We start from the raw sequence: 22476 nt of genomic DNA, 5'->3' as shown, positions 1-22476 counted from the left end.
GTGCAGCAGCCCCAGGCCCGGCTGGGCGGATCATCTCCTTTACCTGGATGCTCTCCCTGGTCTCCAGTGACACAGCTTCCTGCGGCTCCTTGACTATTTTCTGGGATTCCTCGCTGCTGTTCTCGAGCTGGGAGTCTTTGGGAGAAAAAGTGACACAAGGACAGAAAAGATATGATCGACGTCCACAGAGCACAGGACACTGGTGGCAGCGTGGTCGTGTGTTTCTAAACTGCAGCATATCTGAAGGATCCAATCACTGGGGGCAGCACTGCGAGGAGGTGGGGAGGAACAGGTCTGTGCAGCCCACCTGGACTCTGAGTTCTCTGTGCCACGTTCACACGATGGGATCCAGTGGTAACCAGCCCTGCAGGAGCTTCGGGGATAAACTGAGGCCAGGGTGGGCCTGGTGGGCTGCCAGTGACTAAGCTCTGAGACTCTTTCATGGGAGCCCCTTTGAGGTTTGTAAGCAACTGGTTATCACCCTCTTGGATGGCAGGCTTTCAAGTGATTTTAAGATGGAATGGGGAATTAGACCGCAGTCGGCTGTGTCTGTGCCCTCAGGACACAAATGAGCCCAGGGCTGCTTTCTCTCTACGTGGAAATACTGTGAACAGGCATCTGAAAGCAGCCATGAAACTCACATTTATACTTTCTAAGCAAGAACCAGAGCTGAGCTTACATTATCACTTTAATATGTTGTGGAAAGTCAATAATCAGGGTGGTGTTCATATATGCAGTGTTCACCAAAAAATAGAGCAGAAAAGAAGTTTTCCCATGTGTCTAAAAAGCTATTCCCCTCCTTTCCTTCCTCTTCCTTCTGCTCTTTCCTTTATTCCTGTCTCTCTTCCTGTCTTTCTCTCCCCAACCCCAGCCCTTCACCCCCTGCATCTCTCCTCTTCCACCATCTCTCCCCCTTTCCCCGCTCCCCACCCCATCCTCTCTTGCTCCCTCTGTGTCTGCTCCACGGAGGCACTCAGCCCTAACCCCTGCTCGCAGCCTCTGGGCCTCAGCTCCTTCCAGCCTGGGGGCTGCCCCTCCCAAGAACTGTCCACACAGACACAGGAGGGACCTTAGGCCTGCAGGAGGCCCCAGACACTGGGCTGCCGGTGTGCCCTGCTGCCCCATCTTCCCGTTTCTAAGCATCACAGCAGACGGGATGGGGCCAGAGGCTGCGACCCTCTCTGTGCCCCCCTCTCACACTGCATCTGGTTCCTCCAGCAGCAGCCAGCGTCAACGGGTCCTGCAGATTACCTCTAGACCCCGCATACGCACTGGCTCACACCCTACACACTGCTTCGGGCAAAGACGCAGACGAATGAAATAGAATGAAATTCTAAGTAAGAGAAAAGTCAGATGCCCAGAGAGGTGGAAGGGGAGAGATGAAGAGGTACATGATGTTGAAGTTACCAAGAGAGAATGTCACCCCAGCAGAGTGAGAAGCTCTTCTACGTGGAGAGCAAGTGACAGGAGAGAGGACAAGGGACTCAGAATCCCTGCTGTGAAGAAAGATGCTTTGGGGACAATGAACCCTAGCGTGTCCCTAGCACCTGGAAACACCCTGCTCCTTGCAGAACTTTCCAGTCATCTGTACAGCATTTCCAGTGTTCTCAGGCTGGCAAGAATAGAGGGCTATTTAGGTGAATTTAGCTTGTTGGGGTGATACAACTTGTGTGCAGTAGAGTCCACATGAATCTCTATATGTATCGATTCCCATGTAACAATCACTTAAATGAATACTAAGATTTCCAGAGCCCAGAGATTTCCCTCACCTGCTGCCCAGCCAATACACCCCTTAAAAGTAGCGGCTGGAGCTACCCACTCCAGTATTCTTGCCTAGAGAATTCCATGGACTATACGGTCCATGGGGTTGCAAAGAATCAGACATGACTGAGCAACTTTCACTTTCACTTCACACACACACACACACACACACACACACACATATATATTGTTTGTTGTTGTTTAGTCACTCGGTTGTGTCTGACTCTTTGCAACCTGATGGACTGTAGCCCACCAAGCTCCCCTGTCATGGGATTCTCCAGGCAAAAATACTGGAGTGGGCTGCCATTCCCTTCTCCAGGGTATCTTCCCCACCCACAAATCGAACCTGGATCTCCTGCATTGCGGGAGGACTCTTTACTACCTGAGCCACCAAGGAAGCCCATTTTAATTAGGACAAAATTACTAAAAAGCCAGAAATTTCAGGGACTGGATTAGATCTGCAGTCAACAATTAATCCTGGAGCTCTCACTGTCTGACAGGCTAATGCTCACAAGACAATTGCCAATGACAACGACTAATTGTCTGGGCTCAAGTGTCATGGGTGCTGCCGCTTTTTCCGAAGCAGCTGCCGTGCTCGTCCCCAGAGGTGGCTGCATTTTAGAACTGGGCGAGGTGAGGCCACGTCTCTCCTTCCCGTGTCTCTGGGGTTTTGTGGGGTTTAATTAGTTAATGTGCTTAATGTGCCCTGAGATCCTCAGACGTGAGGTGCTGTCCCGGGGAAAGTCAGGCAGTGGTTTTATATGACACGCAGCTAGAAACACAACTGAGGCTGCAAATTTAATTGTTATTCTATTTGCTTACATCACCTAAGTAGCTTGGAAGTCACGAACCAGGGCTTTATTCTAGGGGGAGGGAAGGTACCGTTTGCTGGCACTTTCTCTCTGAGTGGGACTGAGAAGGGGCTATCTGAAGAGGGCTTACCATGATATGAATAAAACATCACATTATCATCCCGAGGGACAGTACCCACTATTGCATTCCTAACTTTGTATTCTTTTTCTTAAAGAGACTTCCCAAACTGTATAAACCCGAGGTCCCACCAGACCTGGTTCTGCCCTGCTCTTTAACTAACAGGAAAAATACGTGAAAGTAACTCCATTGTGTCCGACTCTTTGCGACCCCATGGATTATACAGTCCATAGAATTCTCCAGGCCAGAATACTAGAGTGGGTAGCCTTTCCCTTCTCCAGGGTATCTTCCCAACCCAGGGATTGAACCCAGGCCTCCTGCACTGCAGGTGGAGTCTTTACCAGCTGAGCCCCAAGGGAAGCCCAAGAATACTGGAGTGGATAGCCTATCACTTCTCCAGTGGATCTTCCTGACTCAGGAATCGAATTGGGGTCTCCTGAATTGTAGGTGGATTCTTTACCAACTGAGCTATCAGGGAAGTCCTTTATTTAACAGGAAAAATACATAGGGAAAGTTAAATAATACATTTTGAAGGCTTTGGGAAAAAGTAACAGTATACAATTTGGTGGTTTTTAACTTAAAAAAAAATAATAATCAAAAATCCTACAAGATTTTTCTCTTTGTGAAATGAAATAAAGTGATTCTAAAAGAGTAATGGAAGAGAGTTAGTCAACAAAATTTTAAGGAATAAGAAAAAAGAGTTGAAATTTTCTAACGAATATTAAGACATATTATAAAGCCATAGTTATTAAAACAGCAGGTTATTGGGTGCAGGAACAGAACAGAACGGAATCCAAAAAAGAGCCTAAACGTTCATACACAGTAAAGGTAGCATTGGTGGGGAAGAATAAACAATACAATAAACAGTGCTAATCAAATGGGAAAAGAATTAATTTGGGTCCCTATTTCATATAATACACAAAGATCGTTCACAGATACATTAACAGCTTAAAGTTTTTTGTAATACTTTTAAATTATGAGAAGAAAATATAAGAGAATCTATTATTTTAGGGATGGACAAATCTTTCCTTTTAAATGTAGAAGTCAGAAGTCATAAAAGAAAAATATTGACATACTTGACCCCATCACAATTTAAAAGTTTTATCAAAAGAACCCTAAAGTGTTTCTTAAATAAGTAGATACACAGAGTAAATATTTGCAACACACATAATACACCAAGAACTGAAGTCTAGGGGAAGAGAAAAAACCAATAGGCAAAGAAAATGAATGGACAGGAGATGCAAATGACCAATAAACACATAAAACGTGTCCAACCTCAATAACAGTCAGAGAAATGAAGTTTAAACAATGATATCTCCTTTCACAGCTATCATACTGGCAAAAGTTAAACGTGCCAACAAATCCTGGAGAACTAGGAGAGGCTCGGGAGGAAGGCCACTGTTGTGGCCATGCTTGGTATATTTCCAAGCCGGCGAGAGCAATTCTGGGAACACAGCCTGTAAAAACGCTCGCAAGGGGCCCAAGACGACGTGTGCGAGAATACTTACTGCAGCATGGTTTGCAATATGAAATAGTGGAAACAATTTGCGTCCATCTGAGGACAAGTGTGGCACATTTCATAGAGTGAAATCCTATTCAAAAGATAAAAGGAGCGTCCCAGACCTAAGCTTATCGACATTATTAGATCTCAAAGAGCTGAGTGAAGAAGCAAATTTCAGAACTTCGCAAACCCAAAAGGTGCCATTTATGTAAAAAAAACACTGCCACGAAATGGTAGAATTTTTTCCGATGAACACAAGGACTTCATATGAAAGTATAAAAAGAAGTCTGGATGGATGCCTACTAACGTTATAACAATGGCCATTTCTGGGAATTGAGAGGGAGAACCAGGCTGGGACATTGATCCAAGGGAATTCAACTCTAACTGCATTATCCTAACTTTTTAAAGGAGGAGAGTTTCATGCATTAACTCAATTAAGATCTTCCCAAAAATGTCTAATTATAAGGGTAATTTCATTTCAGAATATTACAAAACGGTTATTTTGTTTAGTATTTTAATATTATGGCTGATTTCAGAAAAGACTGACAAATGAATTTAAGCCCTCACCTTTAAGAAGAGGAAAACTTAAAGGTTCAAGTTAAAACATTCATTCAACTGAAGTTGAGTGGAGAACGAAGAGTTGCAGTCACATGAGGTACCCAGCAGTACGCAAAATCCAGACAGAGGTAGTCCTCACTCTAAGAGGCTCACAAGTGATCAGGTAGGTGGGTGTGCGTGCACACACTCATAACCCCCCCACATACACTCCCAACTACCTTGCAGTATGCAAGTTGCTAAAGCAGAGGTATGAACAAAGCATATTGTTCACTTATTTATTCATTCATTCATTTAAAATTTTATATTTTATACCTACCACCTGGTGCACATTAACAAACTAGGCGTTGAAGATTCAGCAGCGAATGAGACTAACTTGCCCTTCCAAATAAAGTCAGTAAGAGAAGAAGAAATACTAAGATGTGCTAGATGGTGTGTAGAAAACAAGGGCCTGGGAGCTGCTTCAGTTTGAGCAATGTCCTATTGTGTACGTAAAGTGAAAGAGAAAGTGTTAGTGTCTCAGCTGTGTCCGACTTTTTGTGACCCCATGGACTGGTAGTCCACCACGCTCCTCTATCCGTGGGATTCTCCAGGCAAGAATACTGGAGTGGGTTGCAATTCCCTTCTCCGGGGGATCTTCCCAATCCAGGAATCGAACCCAGGTCTCCTGCATTGCAGGTGGACTCTTTACTATCTGAGCCATCAGGGAAGCCCATTGGACGTGTAAACTGAGATCTAAAGGATAATAAGCAGCCTCAAGACAGTAAGAAGATGGAGACGAGCAGACAATGCGTTCGCGGACTGCTGAAGAATGAGGGTGTCCTTACTTCCTGACCTGTTTCCTTCCTTGCTTTGCTTCCAGCCCTTTGGTCTTCTTTATAATTGTGTTAGTTTCCTGTGGCTACTGTGACAAATGTCCACTCACATGGTGGCTTAAAACAACAGAAATGTATTCTTCCAGAGTTCTGGAAGCCAGAAATCCAAAATCAGTATCTCTGGGCAGAAGTCAAGGTGTTAGCAGGGCCAGGCTCCCTCTTTCAGGATAAATCTCATCTCCAGATCCTTCATCACATTGAGGAAGACCTTTTGCCAAAATGAAGGTAGCATTTACTCATTCCAGGGGTTAGGGTGAGAACGTCCTTTGGGAGGTCACCTTTCCATCCAACCTCAGAAGCACCTGTTGCTGCCTGGATGCTCTGTATCCACTCAAGGGCTTTCCAGGAAGGTCAGACTGAACTTGTCCAAATCAGAATTCACAGCGTCTCCAGCAAATGATTCATTCACGCTTTTTATTTCTATCTGGCAAGATGGTTCCACCATCCACCTGGATTCTGAACACACCCTTGAGGCTTCCCTCTTCCACAACCCTCCTTCCCCATATGCAGTAAAATATCAGGTTCCATTAATTCTCCAAAATATCTCCCAAGTTCATTTGCAGTCAACGGCTCTGGTTCAGCCCTTCTCATCTCTTTGCTGCACACTCTAGTGGCCCCTGGGGAACGCTTCCTGATAACTAGAAGTTGATGGTGTGTCCCTTTCTAGTTCAACATTCCCAGGCTGCTCATCAGATATGCCATGATTAAGAAGAATCTAGATTCTTTGCTTCACCTCCCTCTGTCTCCTGTCCTACTTCCTCCGTCCTGCTGCCCCCTCCCTTCCTGCTCCAACAGCACTGAGCAGGTGCTCTTCCCCTCACATGCCCTGGTCTCTAACACCTCCTTGTTTTTGCCCATACACAATGTCTTTCCTCCATCGAAAATCTTTCTGCTTCTTCATCTACAAAGCTCCAATTTGTTTTTGAAGTTCTGATTCAAAAGCTTTCTTTCTATGAAGTCCTATATTGATGTTCCCAAGATGACTTAGGTGTAATTCTGCTGGGATCTCAACACAATTTTCTCTCCTTCAAAACAATTCTCTGGTTGTAAATTCATTTGTCTTGCATGTTTATCCTACCATTAGGCCATGTGGGGCTCACCACATACTGGATCCGGCTCCCAAAGACTAGTATATGGGATATACTCCGTATTGGCTGAGTGACTGGCAGGAAGCTGAGGATAGAGTCCATACAAAGGAAAACACTCGGCAAACCACATGAGAGCAGGACAAAGAGCTTTTCCATATTTTTCAAGGACACTCTTCCTTTCTGGACTGCAGGGCAGCCTCCAAGCCATATAGCATGATGAACTTGAGCTCACTGTCTTGATATGAGACTATAGGTTTTAGCCTCACACAGGCTAAATTGGAGTTTGTGTCTCTGGAGGACAGGAGAAAGAAGGTCATGACAAAAATCACCAGCCTTATCTTCTTCTGTGAGCATGGGCTGTAGTCATGATGCTCATTTTTCATCCTTACTCTGTTCAGGCCCTTTGTCATGTAGTGTCCTCCACTCTGATTCTGAGCTCAGCCTGGGATCTGCTTTGGATAAGTGACATGTGTTAGTGCAATGCCCAGACCTCAAGAGGCTTTGTGTGTTTCCACTTGATCTCTGGTGCCTCTGCCATTACCATGATAACATGTCCTATCCAGCCTGCGAGAGGCACACGGAGTGGACCCAAGGCCAGCCTAGATCTGCCAACAGGCAACCAACCCCAAGACAGGTGGGAAGACCCAGCCACAGTCAGTAGAGCTGTGTAGCTGACCCCAGCTGTGTGAGTGTAGGACACTGCTGTGCTTCTGTAGTTGTTTGTTAGGAGCATTCTTGTGGTAATGGCCTATTGATAACAGTCATAAAACATAATACAGAGAATCAACTCAATCTTGAACCTGGTTCTTTGAAAAATAAAATTGACACTGGTGAGATTAAGAAAGGAAAAGACATACAAGAAAAATACCAGGAATAAAACATAGAAACATGGGGAACATCTATAAAGTACGACAGTAGATATAAACGCATAAGAAAATAAAGTGAACTAAATACTAAAACTAAAAGACAGCAGCTGTTACACTAGATAAAAACAACAACCAAATTTATGCTGTTTACAAAAGACACACCTAACATGTAAGAAAACAGGAAGAATGAAGATAAAATAATGCAAAGAGATATGGCATGCCTATATGAGCTAAAGAAAGCAAGCGTGGCCACATTAAAATCAGAAAAAGTAGACTTTAAGGCAAAAACCTTTCACCAGAGATAAAGAAGGACACTTCATAACTGATGTTTTTAAGTTCAAGGAAGACATGACTTAAAAATCATGTACCTAATAGCATAGACTCAAAATACACAGTGAAACAATGATCAGATCAGATCAGTCACTCAGTCGTGGCTGACTCTTTGAGACCTCATGAATCGCAGCAGGCCAGGCCTCCCTATACATCACCAACTCCCAGAGTTTACTGAGACTCACGTCCATCGAGTCAGTGATGCCATCCAGCCATCTCATCCTCTGTCGTCCCCTTCTCCTCCTGCCCCCAATCCCTCCCAGCATCAGAGTGTTTTCCAATGAGTCAACTCTTCGCATGAGGTGGCCAAAGTACTGGAGTTTCAACTTTAGCATCATTCCTTCCAAAGAAATCCCAGGGCTGATCTCCTTCAGAATGGACTGGTTGGATCTCCTTGCAGTCCAAGGGACTCTCAAGAGTCTTCTCCAACACCACAGTTCAAAAGCATCAATTCTTCGGCACTCAGCCTTCTTCACAGTCCAACTCTCACATCCATACATGACCACAGGAAAAACCATAGCCTTGACTAGACAAACCTTTGTTGGCAAAGTAATGTCTCTGCTTTTGAATATGCTGTCTAGGTTGGTCATAACTTTCCTTCCAAGGAGTAAGCGTCTTTTAATTTCATGGCTACAGTCACCATCGGCAGTGATTTTGGAGCCCAGAAAAATAAAGTCTGACACTGTTTCCCCTGTTTCCCCATCTATTTCCCATGAAGTGGTGGGACCGGATGCCATGATCTTCGTTTTCTGAATGTTAAGCTTTAAGCCAACTTTTTCACTCTCTACTTTCACCTTCATCAAGAGGCTTTTGAGTTCCTCTTCACTTTCTGCCATAAGGGTGGTGTCATCTGCATATCTGAGGTTATTTTTTTTTTTTGAGGTTATTGATATTTCTCCCGGCAATCTTGATTCCTGTTTCTGTTTCTTCCAGTCCAGCATTTCTCATGATGTACTCTGCATATAAGTTAAATAAACAGGGTGACAATATACAGCCTTGACGAACTCCTTTTCCTATTTGGAACCAGTCTGTTGTTCCATGTCCAGTTCTAACTGTTGCTTCCTGACCTGCATACAAATTTCTCAGGAGGCAGATCAGGTGGTCTGGTATTCTCATCTCTTTCAGAATTTTCCACAGTTTATTGTGATCCACACAGTCAAAGGCTTTGGCATAGTCAGTAAAGCAGAAATAGATGTTTTTCTGGAACTCTCTTGCTTTTTCGATGATCCAGCAGATGTTGGCAATTTGATCTCTGGTTCCTCTGCCTTTTCTAAAACCAGCTTGAACATCAGGAAGTTCATGGTTCACATATTGCTGAAGCCTGGCTTGGAGAATTTTGAACATTACTTTACTAGCGTGTGAGATGAGTGCAATTGTGCGGTAGTTTGAGCATTCTTTGGCATTGCCTTTCTTTGGGATTGGAATGAAAACTGACCTTTTCCAGCCCTGTGGCCACTGCTGAGTTTTCCAAATTTGCTGGTATATTGACTGCAGCACTTTGACAGCATCATCTTTCAAGATTTGGAATAGCTCAACTGGAATTCCATCACCTCCACTAGCTTTGTTCGTAGTGATGCTTTCTAAGGCCCACTTGACTTCACATTCCAGGATGTCTGGCTCTAGGTCAGTTATCACACCATCATGATTATCTGGGTCATGAAGATCTTTTTTGTACAGTTTTTCTGTGTATTCTTGCCATCTCTTCTTAATATCTTCTGCTTCTGTTAGGTCCATACCATTTCTGTCCTTTATCGAGCTCATCTTTGCATGAAATGTTCCTTTGGTATCTCTGATTTTCTTGAAGAGATCCCTAGTCTTTCCCATTCTGTTGTTTTCCTCTATTTCTTTGCATTGATCGCTGAAGGAGGCTTTTTTATCTCTTCTTGCTATTCTTTGAAACAATGATAGATAGATAGGAGTAAAAACCTATATATCTACAATCAAAGCAGAAGATTTTAACAGGCCTCACATGAATTGATCAAACAATTGATGAGGTCAAATGGATAAAATATTTGACATTATTATCAAACATAATCCTAAATATAGAGAACCCTGTACCTAACAACTACAGATTATACACTTTTTTCATGGACTCAAGGAATATTTACCAAAATTGACCATAAGCTCAACAAAATTTAAAGGATTAAAATCACACAGGGGAGGTTCTCTGACTAATAAATAACTTTCTAGGGCCAAGATGGAGCTGCTCCTGCCTGCTGGGGGGCAGGTCAGAAAACTGAAACTTGGGTAACTTTCATGTTCCTATAAATGCTACACTCAACCAGAAATGTAGTCGATCCTGTCAGCCAATCCTCAAATGCCAACTCAACCCTGGGCCTTCTTACCGCAAACCAGGGTGACTGTGAGACCTGGCCAACCAGATATTTTCTCTTTTTCTCTTCCTTATTCTTTATCCTATAAAAGCCCCATGCCTTTCTGTCACTTTGCAGTTCTCTGAAAACAGACCACCCACTTCATGAAGTATTAAAGTTTATTTATATCACCTAAATTGTCTTCTTTAATCATTTTGTGTGCGTGTTAGTCGCTCAGTCGTGTCCAACTCTTTGCCACCCCATGGGTTGTAGCCTGCCAGGCTCCTCTGTTCATGGAATTCTCCAGGCAAGAATACTGGGGTGGGTTGCCATTCCCTTCTCCAGGGGATTTTCCAGTATATGTGTGTGTTTGTGTGTGTGTGTGTGTGTGTGTGTGTATACACACTGGAGCTATATATATCTATATATGTATATATACCAGCAATTGTACTCTAATCATTTTTAAACCTTCATATACTAAACAATGTTTTTCTAGAAAAATCTAATTTCCTAAAGTTGATTTGAAAGAAACAGAAAATCTGAATATGTTAATAACCTTGAGGGGAAAAAGAACATTGTCAGTCATGCACCTGGAGTCAGAAGCAGGCTTCCAAGGAGACTGTCCCTGGTCTTCCACCGGGCGAGCCCATGTGTTCCTGAAAGTCTGAAAATGCCCAGAGCCAGAGCCACGTGCAGTGAAGAACAGGCTTGCAACCTGCAGCAAAATAACTGGCTTCGTGTTGGGCTTAGAATGAATACATCTTCCTTTGCTTGCTTCCATGAGCAAAGACTGTGATTTTTAGCAACTGCCTCCTTAGCTGCTTGCTCGCTCGGATTAAATTTGCTCTGTGATATTTTAAGAGTTGTCGAAAGCCCTGTGTAAACAGACACGGAACTCTTGGTGACCCCCGTGCAATGGGTGCAGCCCACCGCCAGCCAATTCAATCAAGGGAGAATTCAGAGTATTCATCGTAAGCAATTGATTTTCAAGAGAAAAGTCAGCAGGATCAAACAGCCTGTTGGGATGAAAACCTTCTGAATCACCCCTATCACCGTGTTTTCTAGCAACTACCTCCTGACTCCATATAGCGTAATGGCCAAATTACTATAATTATCCCGCAACACAAGTGCCATATCAACATTATTTTAAACATGGATTTTTTGCATAATCTTTCATTATTATCATTCAGCCTCCCATTTGGAAATGGAAAACAACAACAAACTGTGATCTACCCCCAAAAGAAGAAAGGTCACCGGAGAGAACAAATAAAAGGGCTATTTACATGTGAATGTGGTAAGAGAGATGTGTTTTACAGTCAAACACACTCTTGAAATTCATTAAATGCCTTCTCCCCTGCTTCATAAATATGGGCAAAAGACATGTTGCCTACTGAGAAAATAATCCCAGTACATAATGATCATAACGAATATAAATAAAACCGCTTTTCTTTCAAAGACCTCAAGGCCCTATGTACAAATACATTTGTATTTCAACCACTGAGAAACGGATCTGACTGGTGAATGCAGCGGAGTCATCACTTAGCTAGTGGCTCCCAGAGCTGATTAGGGGGGTAGGACCCTTCCTCCCAGCCATCCAGCTCCCTGAAGAATTGGGGAGACTTCAGAGGATGCCCTCATTTGTCGCTGCTGTTTTTAAAGGCATCCAAAAGGGCTTAGAAACCAGCAGCTGAATGAAGACAGATAAGTAATCAAAAGACTTTCTGGGGCAATGACTGTAACAATACTGGTTTCCAGGCATGACTGCCTCCTTCCTGGTATGTTACCAGCCCAAGCCTGGAAAACCCATGCAAGCATTTATAGTGTTAATGAAGTTAAAATCTGTATTCTAAGGCAAGTCAAGGAAAATCTAAACATAAACATTTTTCTATGTCCCTTGTTATCCTCTCTCTCCTCTTCTGTGTTATACATGGACCAAACTCCTCATTAGTAGAAACACCTGGTCAACTATATAGAGCAACATTCTCTCAGTATCCACAGAACAACTCCTTATGGTACATATACACAATGGAGTATTACTCAGCCATTAAAAAGAATACAGTTCTAATGAGGTGGATGAAACTGGAGCCTATTATACAGAGTGAAGTAAGCCAGAAAGAAAAACACCAATATAGTATACTAACACATATATATGGAATTTAGAAAGATGGTAACAATAACCCTGTATACGAGACAGCAAAAGAGACACTGATGTATAGAATAGTATTTTGGACTCTGTGGGAGAGGGAGAGGGTGGGATGATTTGGGAGAATGGCATTGAAATATGTATAATATCATATATGAAATGAGTTGCCAGTCCAGGTTCAATGCATGATACTGGATGCTTGGGGCTGGTGCAATGGGACGACCCAGAGGGATGGTGTGGAGAGGGAGGAGGGAGGAGGGTTCAGGATGGGGAACACATGTGTACCTGTGGCAGATTCATTTCGATATATGGCAAAACCAATACAATATTGTAAAGTTAAAAAATTAAAAAAATAAAAACAAAAAACAAACAAAAAATATTTCTGGGATTCCCTTGTGGCCCACTGGTTAGGACTCCACACTTCCAATGTGGGGGGCTCACATTCAATCCTTGGTTGAGGAACTAAGATCCTTCAAGGCATGCGATACTACCAGAAAAATAAAGATAATATTCATTCTTGATCTGGTAAGGGTTTATGATGAGTCACCACTTTGTACTATGATACTGAATGGTTTGCCTTGGAAACAGAGATCATTCCATCATTTTTGAGATTGCATCCAAGTACTGCATTTTGGACTCTTTTGTTGACTATGATGGCTACTCCATTTCTTCTAAGGGATTACTGCCCACAGTAGTAGATATTGGTCATCTGAGTTAAATTCACCCATTCCAGTCCATTTTAATTTGCCGATTCCTAAAATGTCGATGTTCACTCTTGCCATCTCCTGTTTGGCCACTTCTAATTTGCCTTGATTCGTGACCTAACATTCCAGGTTCCTATGCCATACTGCTCTTTACAGCATCAGACTTTACTTCCATCACCAGTCATATCCACAACTCAGTGTTGTTTTTGCTGGAAAGGGTCAGTTTTTATTCAGATCCGAAAGAAAGGCAAAGCCAAAGAATGCTCAAACTACCGTACAATTGTACTCATCTCACACACTAGCAAAGGAATGCTCAAAATTCTCCAAGCCAGGCTTCAATAGGCTTCAACAGGCTTCAAATGAACCATGAACTTCCAGATGTTCAAGGTGGATTTCAAAAAGGCAGTGGAAACAGAGATCAAATTGTCAACATCCGCTGGATCATTGAAAAAGCAAGAGAGTTTCAGAAAAACATCTACTTCTGCTTTATTGACTATGCCAAAGCTTTTGACTGTGTGGATCACAACAAACTGTGGAAAATTATTCAAGAAATGGGGATACCAGACCACCAGACTGGACTCCTGAGAAATCTGTATGTAGGTCAAGAAGCAACAGTTAGAACGGGACATGGAACAACAAGACTGGTTCCAAATAGGGAAAGGAGTACATCAAGGCTGTGTATTGTCACCCTGTTTATTTAACTTATATGCAGAGTACATCATAAGAAATGCTGGACTGGATGAAGCACAAGCTGGAATCAAGATTGCTGGGAGAAATATCAATAACTTCAGATATGCAGATAACACCACCCTTATGGCAGAAAGCAAAGAAGAACTAAAAAGCCTCTTGATGAAAGTGAAAGAGGAGAGTGAAAAAGTTGGCTTAAAGCTCAACATTCAGAAAACTAAGATCATGGCATCTGGTCCCATCACTTCATGGTAAGTAGATGGGGAAACAGTGGAAACTGTGAGAGACTTTATTTTGGGGGGCTCCAAAATCACTGCAGATGGTGACTGCAGCCATGAAATTAAAAGATGCTTGCTCCTTGGAAGAAAAGTTATAATCAATCTAGACAGCTTATTAAAAAGCAGAGACCTTACTTTGCCAACAAAGGTCTGTCTAGTCAAAGGTATGGTTTTTCCAGTAGTCATGTATGGATGTGAGAGTTGGACTATAAAGAAAGTTGAGCGCCAAAGAATTGATGCTTTTGAACTGTGGTGTTGGAGAAGACTCTTGAGAGTCCCTAGGATTGCAAGGAGATCCAACCAGTCCATCCTAAAGGAAATCAGTCCTGAATATTCATTGGAAGGACTGATGCTGAAGCTGAAACTCCAATACTTTGGCCACCTGATACGAAGAACTGACTTATCTGAAAAGACCCTGATGCTGGGAAAGACTGAAGGCGGGGGGAGAAGGGGACGACAGAGGATGAGGTGGTTGGATGGCATCATCGACTTGATGGACATGAGTTTGAGTAAATTCTGGGAGTTGGTGATGGACAGGGAGGCCTGGCGTGCTGCAGTCCACGGGGTCGCAGAGTTGGACACGACTGAGCAACTGAACTGAACTGAACCACTTTGTACTTAATCTGGATTGTGAAAACTATCTACATCATTGACCGTACAGCCCTCTGCCTCAAAAACCTATGCAACTGTGCTTTGACCTCTAACGGGTACAACCATTTTCGGAGCTGTCTGAGAGGTTGTTCCTGGGTTAAAAACCTCAATCAGGCTCGAATAAAATTTCCCATTTCTTTCTTAGATTGACCAATTAATTTTTCATCAACACTGTCACTGTGGAGATAATCATGTCAGCCTGGGCATAAGCCTGGAAGTATTTATTTGTTTTGTCAACTTCTTTAACACATCATTAGAACTCACATAGTTCTGGAAAACTAGAGCTGGCAAGAGTGGCTAAAGTTTCAGAAGAATACAATTTTCTTACCTCTGTATACCAAAAAGACATTTGTTGTTTTTTTAAAAAAAAAAAAGATGAAATTCAAGTTGTGACAAATACGAGTCAGTATATTAGACTTTGAGCATCAGGCAGAGGGGACATTACTGCCATGTCTTGCAGCCTTGGCAACAGGGCTCCAGAGAACCACTGACACAGGATCCTAGGTGTCACTGAATGTTGAGTCATGTTCCCATAAACTTCATGCTTTAAGTCCTAACCCCTTAATACCTCAGAATGTGACCATCTGGAGAAAGGGCCTTTAGTTTATTTTTCAGATTTTTTAATGTCAACCACTTAAAAAGTCCTTATTGAATGTGTCACAATATTGCATCTGTTTTATGTTTTGGTTTTTTGGCCACAAGGCATGTGGGGTCTTAGCTCCCCATCCAGGAAGGAACCTGCACCCCCTGCATTGGAAAACAAAGTCTTAACCACTAGACCACCAGGGAAGTCCCAAGAAAGGGCCTTGAAAGAGACAGAGTAATATGAGGTCAGATGGGTGGGCCCTTGAGCCACTGTGTGTCCTCATAAGAAAAGGGGATTAGGACACAGACAGGAACAGAAGGGAGAACCACATGAAGACACAAGGAAAAGACGGTCATCCACAAGCCAAAGAGGGAGGCCTCAGAAGAAACCACCCTGCCGACACCTTGACCTCAGACTTCTCATCTCCAGAACTGTGAGAAAATGATTTTCTGTTGTTTAAGCCCCGTGTTCTGTGGGACCCTTCTATGACAGCCCAAACAAATCCATACAGAGCCCAAGAGGGTCACTACTTCAGCAGTTGTAGACCATCCTAGCTGGTATTAATAAATACATGGTCTGAGATGCAATATCCAAATATCTTGGTGGAAATATTGCTAGGCTCTGTAGATGAGTGCTCCATCCACATTTGGAATCCACGCTAAAAGAAGAATAAAGTATAAAACAGAAAGCAACACAGACATATAAAATAGAACCTTAGGAAGAGAGGCTAGACGACCTGGACTACTTGATTAAATAAGACTTGATTTAGCTGCTGTTTCTTAACCCTCCATATTCCTTCTCCCTGCAGAGGAGAGACTGAGGGTAAGAAGCAAATGTAAGTGCAATAAAAGAATTTAAATAAGACATAAAGGAACATTTCCTGACAATGAGCGATTTTCTTTCATTTAAAAGGCAACATTGCTATGTGGAGATGTTGTGAAAATTATATTTTGAAGGGCCTTTTAAATGTAGAGTAAGCAGTACTTTTCCTGGGTGGGCTGGTTATAAGAGGCTGCGTTGGTTATTCTAAGGGACACCCACGATTCTGTTGTGTGAAATTGTATCTCTCCCGGCCAAGGGCACATCAAGGTCCTTGGAGCCTATGTGTGCTAGCCCCTGGGCATGTATTGAGATTCACTTCGCAGGACTCTTTCAAAACCAAGATGCTCACTCCCCAGGTCACACCAGCCTGCATGACAAACAAAAGTTTCGTCTTTCGCTTGTTTTTATTTTAACTGGTAAATGTGTTGATGCCAGGGCAGCTGTGGAAATGCAGGCTGTGCCCTATTTTGCCTTATGCATCATCAAGAAAATTGCCAGCTCACTTCTGGTTCCAAAGTCTTCACTGTAATGATGCAGGGAACAAAAGACACAGCTTGATTTGCAATCGCTGGGCCAGGCCAGCGGTGGAGCCAACTGGAAAAAATACATATTGTTTTGAGCCATTTCATTGTCACTGAAGGAAAATATTCATAAACTGCCAGCATATGGAGGGAGCATCCTGATGCTTGTTCCCTCAGCTTTCAGGCTCCTGGCATTTGAGGGATCTTGGGTCTCATTCAGTATAACCTCCCATACAAGTAGAAAGCCCTTTCCTGAGACTTATGACTATTCATGAATTTTTCCAATGTCTGGGGAACTTGGCCACTTCTAAACGAGGTACTCCACTTAATAAAAAATAAACTTTTACTAGATTTTCCTTAAACTGGGACAAAATCTGCATCCTCAGACTTTGTTCCCATTGGTCCTAATTTAGTCTCAAGGTTTAGTAGCTATAAACTCAAATTTACAAGTGTGTGTAATAATTTATAAATGAAGAACCTGTGGCTAAAAGAATGGGATCATACACAAATTATCCAAGTCAAATGCAAAGTGAATGTGCATGGTTACACTTTTCAGATCCAAAGGAAACTTCGGACACAGCTGAAATGATGAGATGGCAGCTGATCACAATATTTACAGTAGCTAAAGAATGAGGAACTTGATAACTAAATTCCATATAGGTTAAATGGATTCTGTATTCAGAAATACAGTTAATCATGTAACTTTGATATTGTTAAATCATTAGAAATAATCAGCATCATATTAGAAAGATTTAAATATTTTAAGATCTTTACCTAAAGAAGCTAGCAAACTGCATTTTTGTTTCTTTGCTTAATTAATCATTTGGTTGGAAAAAATAAAGAATGGGGACCACTGTACAAGCTCTGGAATGTTGAGTCATGATGTTGTCACTCTGCTTGGAGGGGTGAAAGTTTGCATGAAATTGTGAGTTTCACAGCTGGTGGGAACAGACCCTACCTTGATCAAGGACCTGAGAACAAGTAGTTTATTTGGGAGGTGATTCAGGAAGCATGGTAGGGAGGTTAGGAAGAGAGAAGGGAAAGGAAGGCAGCTAATGAAACATATGTCATCACGCGGATCACTAGCTGTAACTTCATCTCCTGGAGGAGTTCTGAAAAACAACGCAAAACTCAAGTCTCAAAGCTATCCCACCGAGGGGTGAGGGAGCTGAGGTATTTATATCTCAACTCCTTTCAGCTGTAGTAAGTAAATGTTTTCACAGCTGGTGGGGAAAGACTAGGCCAGCAGTGTGTTGGGGTGGGTTCTCTCAGAAGCAGACCCTGAGTCAAGGATTCGAGCACAATTGTCTACCTGGGAGCTGATGGAGAAGATACCAGCAGGGGAGCAGGGACAAGGAACAGGGAAGCTGGGGCACTTTCCTAGCGGTCCAGTGGTTAAGAACACACCTTCCAGTGCAGGGTACTCAGGTTCAATCCCTGGTCAAGGTACGAAGATCCCACATGCTATAGGGCAACTAAGCAATGAAAGATTCCACGTGCTACAACTAAGACCCTGACATAGCCAAATAAATAAATCAATATTTTTTAAAGAAGAAATGGAGAATCAGAGGCTGCTCCTGGGGTCTCAGTGTCCTGGTACTTCCTGCCCACCTCTGGCACAGGACAGATTGGCTGTGCACAGTCCTGGCAAATCCCACAGACACAAGAGGTGAAGAGTCCAGAAGATGGGAGTTGTCCAAAGCACAAACACACACACACACACGCAGACACACACACACACGTCACTGAGAGCTCCTAAAAGTGGTAACTCATTCAATAATTCATTGAAGTGAAAACAATTGATCATGTATTTGTATAGTAGACACACCACTGGAGTTTTTGATCACAGCCACCCTAGACAAAAAGTCAAGTGGAAGGATAAGCTGGGTGCTGGGTCAGTCCCTGCTGAGCTGTAACACCTTTTGTGAATTTGGGCAGCAGGGGTCACCTTTCCCAGGCAGTGCTAGTGGTGAAGAACCCACCTGCCAAGGCAGGAGACCCAGGAGATGTGGTTTCAATCTCTGAGTTAGAAAGATTCCCCTGGAGGAGGGCGTGGCAACCCACTCCAGTATTCTTGCCTGGAGAATCCTATGGACAGAGGAGCCTGGCAGGCTGCAGTCCCTGGGGTCGCAAACAGCCAGACATGACTGAAGCAACATAGCACACACACAGGCACCTTTCTTAGCTCTCGTACATCAAATCATGAGGATAAAATGAGACAATATATATGAAAATCCTTTGAAAGGTAAAAAGCATAAACAGAATTGAAAGCATAAGGCACAATGGTGTGTGCCCACTGAAACAAGAATTTTGGCTCGTATTTTAGGGAAATTATATTTCCTTTAACTTGAGACTTTCGTTAGATAAAAAAGGACAGGATCATAACACATTTCCAGTTTTCTCTGGAGCCTCATTCTTTGTCGCTGTTGATGTGAAGGGGAAAGCAAAACGTGCCAATGACTCTTTTCTGGAATATAATGGGCTGTAGATTCGTGAATCCATCCCTGAGTTATTTGGAAGTCTACAATAGTGTTTCCCGGTAACGAAACTTCATAATCACCATTTTATTAGTGGAGCTGGATTTTCAAAAATAAATAAGACACAAAAAATGACAAGAGAAATTTTCCTATTTCCTTTAGCTACCATCCTGTCCTAGATCAACTAATTTTAGGTAAAAATATTAAAAGTGGGAGACAGAATAGTAAGACTTCTTCCAGTTTCCATATCTCTGGGGCTTTTGCTAAACAGACACACTTTGGCTAAACAGATTATGTGTTTTTAAGTCCAGGATTTGATCTAAATTTTGAATTGTGTTCCTGCCCATGAAGTTTCTAAGATAGGAACATCCCAGTCATTCTATGTAATTCAGAGCTACTCAGAAACACCCTGAAAGGGAACCATATCTTTTCAACATTTTTCTAAAGATTTATTTTTATGTGGACCATTTTAAAAGTCTTTATTGAATATTTTACAGTACTGCTTTCGTATGTTATAGTTTTTTGGCTGAGAGGTATGTGGGATCTTAGTTCCCTGATCAGAGATCAAACCCATACCCCCTGCTCCGGGAGGTGAAGTCTTAACCACTGGACTACCAGGGAAGTCCCTCAACTTGTTTTTAATAACGACAACAATCAAGGGGAGAGGAAAAACAACCTTAATTTTTTCAGAACTTACTCCATACTTGGCAAAAAGCTAAGGTCGTCATGTAGATTCTAACATTTAACCATCCCAACAACTTTCTGGTTTTGATACTATTTTTATCTCCATTTTAGGCATGAGAAAACTAAGCCATAAAACCTATTGACTTCTGCCTTCAAGAAGAATTTATACATTCAAAAGTGACAATGATAACATATTATTCAAGACTGTCTCATGCTGAAGGTTCCTTCAGAACACTCCTGTATGTCTTAGCTGAGAAGCAAGGGCAAGCCAGCCTTCACCATGAAACAATAAAGACCTCAAAGCTCTTATTAATACAGAAGGGATATCCCTCTCCAGCTACAGCTCCAAAAGGTCTTTGCGACCTGTGTGAACGTTCCGACCAGCTCCATGCGCTTGGTTTCCTGTCCAGCCAATAAGATCTGCCAAACCAACACCTGCTGTTGTTTAGATTAACAAGTCCTCTGCTTGTCAGTCTTGCTTCCAACATGCTCCTCTTCCTACTTTTGAGCAATCTTTTTTTTGACATCTAGAAGCATTTATTTTATGCAAAAAACTTAAATATGAATATATGTACGCAGAAAGTGCACACATTACCTACGCTGAACAATGCCAAGTAACAGTATATTGATGCAACAGCTGTCTTCAAAAATAAACATAAAAATGGAGCCCAGACTGGCAGACAAGAGCAAAATTGTGATATAGTCTTTCAGACACGAGAAAGCAGAGCAATTCAAGATGCCCTGATGTTAACCTGGGAAGACTCATGTAAGTGAAAGACCAACGACAAAGTGATGGATAATGACCGCTCAAAATGAGGATCCATGCTGATGGCGCACTAAGTTTGATGTAGATGCTGAATAAAGCCCTGGACCTGAGTGATCTCAGTCAGACCCCACGACGCCCCTTTGTGGGAGGTGTTACTACTCTTCCTATTTCACAAATGAGGAAACCTAGGTTTGGAGAACTAGATTTACACACCCTGCTGCATCTCCCTGATTTAAGAAACAAAACACTTAACCTCAAAGATGCTCATGGATGCAGGGAGACTTTGTTAAATTAAGATACCAAATTTGAGATGACCCAATTTCACTTGGTGAAAATCCTAATACAGACATGATTTTAAAATCAGTTCTAATATTGTAGATGGCTAAAAATAAGCAAGTTTAAAATGACTACTTGCAATAGACCTGTATTACATAATAAGTTGTCGATGACATAAACACAGAAGCGCTAATTGTTGGGGTTAAAACTTAAAGGCATATATACATATATCTGAATATATTTGTATAAATGAATCACTTTATACCTGAAACTAACATAACATTATAAATCAACTATACTTCAATTAAAAAAAAATAAAAAACTTAAGGACATACAGAATTTCTCTAGTTCTTGACTTAAAAGACTCACTTATCATATTCAGGTTCTGGGTTCTATGTGTGTGCACAAATAAAATCCTGAAACACTATCAATTATTTCACCACAACTTACCTCGACTCTAACAATGAACTTCTGAAGGTAGACATTCTGAATTCAGGAGACCTTTGGCAACAAGGCTGTGGTGTCTACCCAGGGCCGTGCCCCTTGACCCTCTGTGCTCACAGATACAAGCACAAGGTTGCGAGGCACCAGGAACCACCCCTGAAAGGGGACTGGGTACAGAGCTGCCCAGCAGCTGCCACCACCCAGCTCCAGCACAGAGTCAATAGCACAGCATAGCGCACAAAGCTCCATCCCCAGCATGCTCCTACGACAGCCACTGTACCTGAACTTTCGTGGATGCTGAACTCCTGGGGTGGTTCTAGGATGTCGTCCTGATGCGGGATGCAGAGTCCATGGAAGGGTGCCAGGTCAAAGCACTTGTGCAGGAGCTCCAGGTTCACTTGTGAGCACACGCTCATGAACCCGACAGCCACACCTTCCACCTGAAATGTCCAAGACATCTCATGACCATCCAACCTCAGGTGAATGGGCACCATGAAAGCCCCTGCCCGTGGGCACCTGGAGCTGTATGAGGGAGGGAGCACCCTATGGTCAGGCGCAGTGCACAGCACACATGACAGGCTCAAAAAATGATGTCACAGATGACCACCTTGGATGGACAACAAAATTATCATGAATGACAATCCTAGAGATGGGTCTGGAACTTAGGGAGGCTGTCATGGTGTTCTTGAGGGGAAATTTTGCCCAAACAATACCCCTGCCTGCCCTAAATCCTTTCATTTCCCTACTGCAAGCCCAACTCTCCTGTCTACTTTCCTCCCCTCCACCATGCAGTTCCAAGGAGGACCATTATTTCCAGTGGCCATCTGGTTGACCCCAATTTAGAACAAGATAATAATTTGCTCCTCATCAGGTAGGTACTCTTCAATTTGTGTGTGTGTGTGTGTTGTGTGTGTGTGCATGTGCTCAATTGTGCCCAACTCTTTGTGACTCCATGGACTGTAGACTGCCAGATTCCTCTGTCCACAGGATTTCCCAGACAAGAATACTGGAGTGGGTCACCATTTCCTTCTCCAGGGGATCTTCCCAATGCTGGGATAGAACCTGTGTCTCTTGAGGCTTCTCCATTGGCAGGTAGATTCTTTACAACTAGTGCCACGTGGGAAGACTTATTTCTTTCATTTTCTTGAACATATATTTGACTAGATGGTCTCATGGGGAGGAGATGAGAGGAAGGAGGTTCAGTGGAAAGTTCTGAGGA

The 22476-nt window shown here is 42.8% G+C and overlaps 1 protein-coding gene across 1 annotated transcript in view; it reads right to left on the bottom strand.

Annotated features, from left to right (window-relative positions):
* Positions 1–22476, bottom strand: part of CFAP61 (cilia and flagella associated protein 61) — a 246527-nt gene that overhangs the window by 177405 nt on the left and 46646 nt on the right. Inside the window, 2 exon segments of the mRNA XM_059892834.1 lie at positions 44–135; positions 21538–21697. Of these exon segments, the coding sequence (XP_059748817.1) occupies positions 44–135; positions 21538–21697 (252 nt within the window).

Source organism: Bos taurus, chromosome 13 (genome assembly GCF_002263795.3).
Source record: "Bos taurus isolate L1 Dominette 01449 registration number 42190680 breed Hereford chromosome 13, ARS-UCD2.0, whole genome shotgun sequence".
NCBI lineage: Eukaryota > Metazoa > Chordata > Mammalia > Artiodactyla > Bovidae > Bos > Bos taurus.
The sequence above is the reverse complement of the archived record's forward strand: the minus strand, read 5'-3'. Positions and strand labels throughout refer to the sequence as shown.